Source organism: Mirounga leonina, unplaced genomic scaffold (genome assembly GCF_011800145.1).
Source record: "Mirounga leonina isolate KUSES-001 unplaced genomic scaffold, KU_Mleo_1.0 Mir_172, whole genome shotgun sequence".
Lineage (NCBI taxonomy): Eukaryota > Metazoa > Chordata > Mammalia > Carnivora > Phocidae > Mirounga > Mirounga leonina.
In genome coordinates this window covers 10,256,090-10,267,958 of record NW_023270442.1, presented here as the reverse complement: position 1 = coordinate 10,267,958, position 11,869 = coordinate 10,256,090, and the positions used below count along the sequence as shown (strand labels likewise).

The following is an 11,869-nucleotide window of genomic DNA, read 5'->3' as shown; positions in this document are numbered from 1 at the left end:
CTCTAAAGAGACTTCAGCAAGTATTGTCTCTCATCCCAAATATTTTCTAACGATGCTTCACTTGACTTTTATTGCCTACATAACTTCATCCTCTCCAGTTCCGAACTTAGACAAATCATCTCTATTTGCGGAAAGCCGTTTCTAAGTATTTCAATTAACGCTGAAAGTCATGAAAGTCACAGAACCGTGTGAAAATAAAAAACATGGTGAAATGTCAAGAAATCTAATTCGTACCATAGACCAAGGGTTTAAAATGTAATCTGAGTAGATTTCTACTAGTTATTTTTTTTCAGTTTCCAAGACTACATCATTCAAAAGTATATGTATATTAAAGTATGATAGGTATGAATTTATATTATTTCTGATTACCGGTCAGTGGTCCAGTTTTGCTGTTACATAATACATAGTTATACAAATAACAAATTACGACCTTCTCTTTTCATGAATGCGACCAAATAACAGAAGGATAAATTTACAGCAGAAAAATCCATACCTATAAGCTAAGAAAATATATCTGTTAACTGTATTATTTATTTCCCATGGCTATTTTATGAAATAAATGGTATTTTAATGATAACTGACTAAAGATCTAAATAATATCACACTGCCAAAAGGCTGCTAGATCAATTAAGTACAAAGATATGAAACAACCTCGGTCATTAAGCACACAGAGACACCCACAGGCACACAAATCCCATTTAACCACAAGATTAAAACAACAGCAACAAACTATCCCACTAAATTCTTGGAGGCAATTTAATGGAAACTATTATAAATCTGTGTAATATTACACACCCAAATTCAAACAAACAAAAGAAGAAAATACAAATTGCAATGAAACTGTTTACCTCATTAAAAGAGAATAAAGCTCCCAGATACCTAAGAGCATTAGGAAAATGTATCTGTTAATTCAAAGCCCAGAAACCCTGCCAACCTTGATCTGCTTATCATGAGCCTTGAGCTGGCTTTGATTTCATGAGCAATATGTGTGTCTATTTATAGATTAAATTTGAGTATGAACTCATTTATCTGTAGATTGGTAACCTCCAATTCCCCACTCCGTCTTGAGCCATTAACTACAGAACTTCAAAACACCCAATCAGAATAGTGAAAGAATCCTTGAAAACAGGTATTTCACCTGCTGTACTTCACCTTTTAGATTTTTACATTTTCCACTTTTTAACTGATCATATAAACTCACCATGCCTCTAAGTTCATGGAGGAAATGCTAAGTACAGAACCCATGGTGAATTTCAGGCAGGCAGAGTAGCCAAAATCCACCCATGAATCGGTACGATTAGAGTGAGCCCTGCATCCCTGCTTCTGCTCCTTTTTAATTCCACTACTGGGTTCATAGACATCTATAGTTCAGGTTGACCAACAGTTTTGAGCTGGAGAGTTTTCACAAATGCTTACCCTTTGTGTCAGTAAACTTGGTCCATATACCTTTTCTTTTAGAGAGAACGGATCTCTTGGTTAACATGTTACGTGCCTCCCATGTTATCTTTTACAAATAATAAACATCGGATGACATCTAAAAATGTATGTTTACCAGGAAGGGCCCCTTTCCACCTGAGAAATGGCCAGTCTTTGAAGTATAATTAAAAACAAGCACTTTGGGGTACCTGGGTTGCTCAGTTGGTTAAGCATCTGCCTTTAGCACAGTTCATGATCCCAGAGTCCCAGGATCAAGCTCCACATGGAGCTCCCTGCTCAGCAGGAGTCCTCAGCGGGAGTCTGCTTCTCCCTCTGCCCCTCACCCCGCTCTCATGCTCTTATTCTCTCTCTCAAATAAATAAGATCTTTAAAAAAAAATTTTTTTTAATAAAAAAATAAAGGCGAGCACTTTAAAGGACAAAAGCATGCTTTTCAGTGAATATATTCTTCCCAGTCACACAAGAATATACATTAGAAAAAAATAATTTTGACTTTAAAAGTAACATAAAACAATGGAAATTGATTCATCAACTGTCAAGTGTAGCTCTATCCTATTTCATTTGATTGTAAAATCCTAAAGTTTTATTAAAGTACGTTAATCTTTTAAAAGTTTCTCACATTCTTTAATCTTAAACAAAAATAAGTTAGTGTTTCAAAGCTTTCATAGTTGTACAAAGACTGATAACATTTTATTTCACACAATAAGATGCATATCAGACAGTTAAATAAAAGCCCCCAAAGTCTTGGGGTTGACTTTTTAACAAAAACAAGCAAACAAATCCAAATCCAAGCAATTAAACTAACTCTATAAATTTTAGACATGGAATAACTCAGGGTTAAAAACATTTAATACCATCAAATGTTGATAAATTACATTTTAAGCAATACCTGCAATTAGTGATAAAAGATCATTCAGATTTTCCTCTATTTTCTAAAAAACACTTCTATCTCACCTACACACAAGAAAGTAAGCCCTTAATGGCTTTATAATTTTTATGTTGTAAAAATGCATTATCTCCCTAGACTAGTGTCAAATCATGAGTCTTCCCTCTTCTCTTAACTCTGTTTAACTCTCTTACTCTGGTGATACCATGACAGGATCAGAGCTGATGCCCAAAGCTCTATCGACCAGGATAGTTGGAGGGATATGGTGGTTTTTCACCTTAATCATCATTTCATCCTACACTGCCAATCTGGCCGCCTTCCTGACAGTAGAGAGAATGGAATCCCCCATAGATTCAGCAGATGATCTGGCAAAGCAAACCAAGATAGAATACGGGGCAGTCAGAGATGGATCAACAATGACCTTCTTCAAGGTAAGAAACGGACAATGTATTCTCAAAGGTTATCTCATACTGAGGGGAGAGGAATGTGGAATAAAAGAGTCTCCCCCCCCCAAAAAAAAAAAAAGATGTGGGCAGTTTTTGTTTTTGTTTTTTTTAAATAAAACTTATAATTACACACTCCCATAACAAGGAACCCATGTGCCCTCAGCAGTCAGCATAAAGCAATTTCTTTGCCTCCTCTATCCCCAATTTAGTACACTCAGATCTACAGATCAGTATCTTCTTCCTTTATAATAGAAAAAAAAAATGCTGTTTTCTGAACATAGCCTAATCAGCCATTAACGAATAACTCATTCATGGAGCCCATAAAATAAAAATTCCTTAATCGGAAATTCCAATAATCAGAATACAGAATACTTGAGTATCATTTTTTTGTTCTTTGTGTTCTGTATTTAATGAGATAGAGCAGATAACAAATAAATGTGTTGATACTAGAATTTATTTGGAGATTTAGAACCAAAAAAATTCCCCCGGGGGGGGGGGACACCAGTCAAATATTATATCTGTACCAATGAGGACAGTGCCCCCAGGACGGCCTGAAGTTTCCAATAGCCAGGAGTGCCTTCCAAACCACCGAAGGAGAATTAAGTTAGAGTCAATATAGTTTTATTGTCAAGTGCATTTCATTGTTCAAGTCTTTTTCATTACTTACTTAGAGTAGTGCAACTGATTTCTGCCTTGCTTATGGAATAAGTCTTAGTACTTTTATTAGGAAATCCCAGATACAATAGCTCCCCTGGGGTAGGAATGGATTTCAATAGATCCAGGGAGTTGTAGAGATAGCAAAAACACCTTAGAGATCATGAAGGTCAGCCCTTCACTTTACTAATGAAGAAAACAAAACCTTTAGAAACGAAATTATCTTTCAAAGTCACAAACTTGATGCTAGACAGGGACTAGTTAGAACCTTCTTTTAGCTGCTCATGTGAAGAAGAAAAAAAAGAGGAAAACAGTCATGCAACCAAAATAAACTCTAAAAACACACCTGTGTCAAGGCTGCATACCTAGCTTACCAAAAATGAAGTTGTCACCCCAAGATTGAGTTGACAAAAACGGGTGAAGAATATTAATTTAGAACCAAAAAAACTATGGGTGGGAAAAAAGGGACGCTTCTTTGTATAACAGTATTGATTCACCAAAATAGGTACTACCTTTGCAGTAAATTTTATCAATTAACAATAACATTAATAAATACAAATTACTTTGTTTTAAGTTTAAAATTACTCTGTTTTAGGGGCACCTGGGTGACTCAGTCATTAAGTGTCTGCCTTCGGCTCAGGTCATGATCCCGGGGTCCTGGGATCGAGCCCCGCGTCGGGCTCCCTGCTCCGCGGGAAGCCTGCTTCTCCCTCTCCCACTCCCCCTGCTTGTGTTCCCTCTCTCGCCGTGTCTCTCGCTGTCAAATAAATAAATAAATAATCTTTAAAAAATAAATTAAACAATTTAAAAATTTAAAAAAATAAAATTACTCTGTTTTAAAATCCAGGGGGTTATCAAAAATAGAGTAACATGAAAAGTTAGGATTTGCTTTTCCCCTATGTTAGAAAAAGATGATTTTTAAAATTCTTTTCATTTTAAGAAATATATGTGCTGCCGAAGCGAGCACGTCATTTTAAGAAATATATCATTGATTTAGTGAATGTATAAAGTGTGGTGATTGTACCCTAGACAAGTGTTGTTTTAAGGACAAATGACATTAAATATATGGTTATCCAAGTTTATGAAAGCCTGGATTTTTGTGAAATCAATAGTGTGAAGAGACAGAAGTTACCTCAAGCTAGTGATTCATCACGATACTTGTCAGAAACCAGAAAAGTTGGGCGCCTGGGTGGCTCAGTTGGTTAAGCGACTGCCTTCGGCTCAGGTCATGATCCTGGAGTCCCTGGATCGAGTCCCGCATCGGGCTCCCTGCTCGGCAGGGAGTCTGCTTCTCCCTCTGACCCTCCTCCCTCTCATGCTCTCTGTCTCTCATTCTCTCTGTCTCAAATAAATAAATAAAAAATCTTTAAAAAAAAAAGAAAGAAAGAAAGAAACCAGAAAAGTTACCTACAAGGCATAGAGGACCGAGGGACACTGCCAAAGTAGAATTGGGTATGTCTGAAAAAATATCTGAAATGACTTACCTCTTTTACCAGTATCAAAAAGTTTTAAAGTATTGGGAAGTAGGTAAGTAGAGGCAGAGAAGGATCCACTACAAATATAGAAGAGGGGGAGGCTGCCCTTTGCAAAAGTGATGGACCTGACTTTGCCACTGTACAAACAGTCTGCATATTCACAAAGCATCCCTTAGCCTCCTTTTGATCTGTTTCTGCTCACATGCTTCTTGTATATCAAGGGTACGGTCCCCATTTTTCCTGCAGGATCCATTGCAGTATGTTGGATAGCGCATTTCCCTACAACAGTCATGTGCTACTCTCACAACTTCTGCTCCCTGGGCCTTTTCAGAGAGGGCTCCTGCTTGCTCCTTGGCCCCGAAAATGAGGCACGAATTAAAGTGGTCCCTCAGGTCACCAGGCAAATGATGAGTCAAGAAGCATCTCAGGGAGAAAGAACGTGACAAAAGCACCACAATAGCAGCTTGCCCAGGACCCTAGCTCATAGCCACACACTCTGTAAATGCTCTACGTATATTATCTCATTCGATCCTAATTAAGACCGGTTGAGACAAGTACTAATATTACCCCCTTATACGGAAGAAAATGAGGCACAGCTTAGTTAAGTAACCTGCCCCAAATTTACAAAGTTGTCAGTGGAAGAGCCAAGGTTCAGCCAAACTTCAGAGAGTGCTACAAGGTAAGCTTCTTGAGGATAGAGAAATGCTCTGTTTTGTTTGCCATTACATCCCCAGGAGCTAAAACAATGCCTGGCACACAGTAGGCACTCAGAAAACATGTTTTCAAAAAGATGAATTCTATAGAAAGATGGAATTCATCAGAGGAGGGAGGGACAAACAGAAGGAGGTAAACAGGTGTCTTTGTCCATTCAGGCTATGATCATGAGATACCACAGACCCGGTAGCTCATAAAAAAAAAAAAAGAGAAATGTGTTTCTCACACTTCGGGGGGCTGGAAGCCTGAGATCAGAGTCTCAGCATGGTTGAGTGAGGGCCCTATTTCAGGTCACAGACTTTTCGTTGTATCCTCACATGGTGGAAGGGGCAAGAGATCTCTCTGGAGCCTTAAGGCACTAATCCCATTTGTAATGGCTCCATCCTTATGACTTAAACATCTCCCAAAGGCCTCACTTCCTAATATCGGCATCTTTGGGGGTTAAAGATTATCATATGAATGTGAGGGGGACACATTCAGACCACCGCAGGAGGGATAATAGAGACCCACACAGGAAGAGACACTGTTGCCATTTTTCTCAATTTACAAGTTACCTTGCAGCCAGGCAACCCTGTTTATCATGAAGGAATTTATTTGCAAAAAGAGAACAAGAACTAAATCCGATTTTGTTTTCCCCTTGAGGGAGGCAAGCTGTCAGAAAACTTCAGAGGGATACACACTCAGGGTTTTTAAGCTGGATTATTCCACAAGGGAAAGAAACATTCCAGGCTTTCAGCTCTCAGGGTAGTTCTACCTTGAGTCACTGAGTGACAGTAGTTAATGGTCAAAAAACTCAGTCGTGAGCCTGGTCTTCATTATTTCACCTCTGCTGTGCCATCAGGCCTCCCTCCCTTTCTCTCTTAATCAAAGACAATATCCTCTCTTGGGCTGTTGAATGAATAAGGAAAACCCCCTTCACCCAGTCTAACCTAACACGTTCTGACCCATTATTGGGTCATCAGCCATTTGCTCAGATGGGTCTCATCTCCACTCAATCACAAGGAAACTTCTAATAAGAAGCATTTCCTTATCTCACACAGTGTAACTTAAAGTTACACTTTTGTTCCCAGGGGGGAGGGGGAAAAAAAAAATATATATATATCCCTTTGGCAGCATTCAAATGGTAGAAATCTGTCTCTTTGCTTTCAGGTTGATTCTAAATTGTTTTTACAGCTATGAAATAGGAAGTAGCAAAAAGAAAGGACTATAGAAATTACCAAAATCTGTGAAGACGCAAAATACACTAATCCCTTTATGTGGCCTCTGGGCCACAAGCATTTAGAGAAGTTTCTCTTTGAAAAGTATAGCCAGAAGTTGCTCACTAAAATTTTAATCAAAATCCATTGGGTTTTTTCCCTTAGACTTTCCTATTTTTGCAGACAGCACAACCCCAGATTTCAGATTTGGTTTATTTTGTTTTCAACATGAAAAAAAAGCAAAATTTAATTTTTTAAAGTAGCTTGGGTGAAATTGCACTATCTACCATGTGAATTCAGGTAAGGCTGAGGAAATAAACTGACATTTATTAAGCAAGTGCTGGTCAAAGTACTATGTGTCTGAGACAGGAGAGCCTGAAGCAGTTTTCCTCCACTGAGTCATTTGTACATAGAACAACTATATTGGTCAGCAGGGGCTGTAAATTTGCACAAGAGAACTAGGATTAAATCATAAATTCAATTTCATATGCATTCACTAGGCTTTAGATGGACAGCTAGAATTTGACATTGTGTATAAAGAAAGGAACAACTCTAAGTGTTGTGGCCAAGTTCACTCAGTTAATGATGCTTTTTAAACATCAAATTTTCTCAAGGTCATAAGCATTTTGAGTCTTAAAGTCTTAAGCACTGTGGATGACATAATACCCATTTGGTCAAAGGGTGTCAGTTACCACTAGGCCAATTACCAAGACAAGGTTAAAGAGAGGCAAAATATTTTATCAACTGTCCAGGGACTGTTGAAAATGTTTGAGGAAATTCTCCAAATATCAGGGGATCTTTTATTTCTCCTTGTCAGGCTGTCAATTAATAAATGGACTTTTTTTTTTTTAAGTCAGCGTTTTAATATTTCAGAACTTCAAGAGACTTCACTTAGAGAATTTTTCAACAAACTCCCTTTTATTTTCCACTAGGGATAGTACTAATTAATACTATGATATTAACTATATTGGTTTCTCAGCTCTCTGCTGAGGAATTGCTTAGTTCTTTCTACTGTTTCAAAAGCCTGAACAGTAAAGGTTTTCCCTGCCCTCCCAAACCCCTGAGACCACCACCAGCATCTTAGGAAGTACAAAGATCAGTTAGTTCATGGCCAAGCTGTGGACACAACTTGGGTGTAGCTTCCCCAAAGTTGACATGACCCATTTCCTCTTTTATACTCAAGTAAGTTGACAGCAAGGGCAACAAGCTACAGCTTCCCCTTTCATAATGGAGCACTAGTTTTCTATATAATATAAATATATATATATTTTTTCTGTATAATAAAACACTAGTTTTCTCCATCTCTCATAGGAGGTAGGGAAAGTGTGAAAGTTCTCTTTTTTCTCCTGATGTAATTCTATTAATTACCTTTCAGAATAAATGGAATAGTCCAAACTCTGGTCTCATGATGACAATTTAGCAAGTCACATTTTTTTTCCAATTGAAGAAAGCATTGTCATAAAAAGTCTAAGAACATTTTGAGGCCTGAAAAGAAAGATTTCCCAATGCCCCTTGCAAACCAACCTCCAAACAGGATAATGGTGCTAGTCCATTGTTCAGAGATTGAGGATACCAGCCATTCTTCTCAGGAGATATACCTAACCCCAGTTGCTGGGATACAACTGAAAACTTACGGTGAAGTGCTTCAGATTGCAGGAGCCAGACAGCATAGCTTCAAATTCTGACTTCACTGCTTATTAGCTACCTAGACCTTGGCAAGTTCTTTAAGCTCCACACCTTGATTTCCTTTTCTGTTTATTGAAGATAATAACTAACTCATAAGACTATTTTAAAGAATAAATGACTAAATAGGTCTTGTGTTTACAGTACTACTTGGCAAATTGTAAACAATCAGGAAGTCAGATACTAGAATTTTCACCACCAACGTCACCATTGTACCCACTTACCCCTAGTTATTAGTCCTACTTTTTCAGTCTCTGTGAATTAAAAAACAAACAAACAAACAAAAACCAACAACTCTATATTGGTCTTTGCTCAACTTTCTACTCTCAGTGATCTGTGGAAGGTGTGTCTTCTGCTGATGGACACAGAAGTCCAGAGGGAGTGCCAGTGCCCAAGATCTCAAAGACCATCAGAGGCTAGGCCAGACCAAAACCTTTGTTTTTGAAAGCTTTCCTAGGTACATACATGGTGTTTGCAGAGGAACCATTTCCAGATGGTAGATAGCCAACCAGATGGTAAGGCTGTCCTTAGACTTCAGCTGAGAAGCAGAGCAAGGTAGTTCAGAAGGATTCATTTCAGTTTATATGTTTTCCAGGCTCTCCAGTCATAGCTCTCGTCATAGCACTTGAGATTGGCATTGTAAGAGATAGGAGGGAACAGGTATAAAATTGTGTGCAAAGTTTAAAGACCTGAAGAGCAATGAAGAGACAAGATGCACACAGACCTGTTAAACACATGGCCGCACGTGATTTAGGAGCATGTCTTGTGCAGGAAGGAAGTGGTGTGAACATCAGAAGTCCTCGTGAGCCAGAAGGGTAGAAAATACTCATGTAAGAAATGTTTCTCAGTAGAAGCTTGCCTTGTAACAAATCACTATCCTCTCAGACCCAAGCCAGAGGATTACACAGATTATATCATGATTCAGTCTAAAATGACTTGGATAAAGTAGGTTTAAAAAAATCGTAACAGACTTGTCATTTCTGGCTTTCATGGTCTAGGGACTTTGGACTGGCTGCGGGAATAAGGGACTTTCTAACCTTCATAATCGCCTTCCAGGGAGTGGTTAGGAGCTGTCATCAACCCCCAAAAACATTTCAAGGAAGTTACTAAGCACCACACCAGTGGAACTGAAGCAATGAGCCATTATGGGAAGACAGGTTCCAGACAGAAATCGTCATATAAGGAAGCACAAAATGAAAGACATTTCTCAAACTTCTCTGCATAAGAAGATATTAGCTTGTGTTTGAAAGATTCAGCTAATTTTACCATCAGTAAGGTTAGCCAAAAGGCTAAGTCCCCATATGTTAAAAATGTATTTGTTTGGGAAGAAATCCATGAAGTCAATTAAAGTTAACCTTTTTCAAATCCTGGTATATTGCCCGTAATGGACCAATCTTTAACTCTAGACAGGAGAAAAACATGAAAAATGTTTTAGAAAAGGTGTTTAAATCCCACTGAGGGAATTTTTTAAAGGGAGCATGTGAATTTTTAAAACCTTGGAGATTCTGCAAATGTCATAAGTTTCTATCAATTCAAGATAAGAGCATGATCAACTGCAATGCTCATTACATACATTTGAAAGACAGAGACCCTCGCTATAAGTATAAATGCTTTCTTCTGAGATCTCCTTTCTAAGGGATTTTTGTAAATTAAATCATATTTTTAAAATTCCATGAAAAAATATTATTTAATGAAATAATATACTTAGTTATGAGTTAAAGAAAATGGTTATTTTAAAGACAAACTATTTACCTCTGATGCATCTGCTTCAAAACTTGCATTTCTACATAGATGATTTCCAGGTCTTTAGCTGATTTTTAAGATTTATCTTAAATCAGGATTTCTCTAAAGAAAAAGTAACTTGAAGATTTTAAAATGTAACTGTTTTTGGCATTTTATTTGTTCAACATGCATATATTCACCATATTCATAATAGCATTTTTGATAAGATTACAAAGATTAAATATGAATAATTTATCCCCAGTGTGTATGTCTGCATGTGGGGTTATGGATATATGTATAAATAATCATATATAAACATGGATCTATATGTAAGTCTTCAGACATATTTGTCTTAAGCAGAATTGCACAGTTACTCACTCTACTAAGTATTAAGATTATATATCTCCAGTGTAGAAGCTCTATAACCTGGTTGAAGAAATAATGTGATAAATAATGCTTATTTCAGTAAAAATGATATATTAGAGGGATATGTCTATAAAGTGGAGGTTCTATCGGTCTTAAGACCATCTTACACTATAGAATTTACACCTGTTTTACATGTTATAGCAGAAACCCTGCAACTGCAAACAACAGAATTATATGAAACATAAAAAACTGTTAAAGGAAAAAATAGAAACAATATCCACACTTCCTTCTAAGTTTCAAGTATCACACTTCTGAAAATACAATCTAATTTTTTGCCTATACAAATGTAAGCTGCCTAAATTATGTATATAGCTCCGTACATTAGATGCCGACTGCAAGAGGGGTAACAGTTCTGATTATCGTAGAAAAATAGCACTGCTACTTACTACAATTATTTCTTTAGAAGATTTAGCTGTTAAAACATTAACCAAACCGTGAGTTTGTTGTTCGGTGTATTGAAACAAATAGCTAATTCCCTGTTGGTTAAGAACACAGAGCCTGGAGCCAGATTGCTGGAATCAAATCCTGGCTTCATCATTTCCTCATGTGGTGTCCCGATTCCTCAAATATAAAAGAGGCATAAAAATCGCATCTTTCTCATATGATCACTGTAAAGATTAAATGAATTAATACACACAAAGCGCTTAGAACAGTGCTTGGCAAACAGTAGACACTGCATGTTCTGGTGATTATTACTATTTTCAATAAGTACTTTTTAACTGAACACAGACACATTGTAAATCATTTCCCAGTGAGTATTTAACTTGCATGCACCATAGGGGGAAAAGGAGAAATAAATGATGGTCATCAAATGGAGATATAGTAACACTCCCTTATAACAGATTTTAGATGAAAATATGCTTAATCTTTGCCAATAGTGTTTCGTCAGCAACAGAATAGCCACATAATCAGGTTTAACTAGGCAAAATGAAATTATCTAAACCTGATGCTCTTGCAATATTTGAAAAAAAAAAAGATAGACGATTTCAGATTTAATAAATGAAGACTTTTCAGTTTTAGGTACTTTTGCTAAGAAGCTCAGAGTACTTTACAAATATTCTAATTAACCTTTGACATATTCATTGAAACAAGAGGCATTCACTGTTTCTATTTTTTAAATATATTATTTAAAATGATTTAGCAGGCTGAGACTACAGATGATTTAGAAGCGCAAAAATATCTGCCATTCAAACAGTTCCATGTAAGAATTATTTAGATTTGTGTCTTAAAA

At 37.0% G+C, this 11,869-nt stretch overlaps 1 protein-coding gene across 8 annotated transcripts in view; it reads left to right on the top strand.

Moving 5' to 3' along the window:
• The window catches only part of GRIK1 (glutamate ionotropic receptor kainate type subunit 1), a 383,844-nt gene that overhangs the window by 345,301 nt on the left and 26,674 nt on the right, over positions 1-11,869 (top strand). For all 8 annotated transcript variants that reach the window (XM_035017581.1, XM_035017577.1, XM_035017576.1 and 5 more), the window contains one exon: positions 2,536-2,753. In XM_035017581.1, coding sequence (XP_034873472.1) covers positions 2,536-2,753 — 218 coding nt within the window. The remainder of the gene's footprint in view (positions 1-2,535; positions 2,754-11,869) is intronic.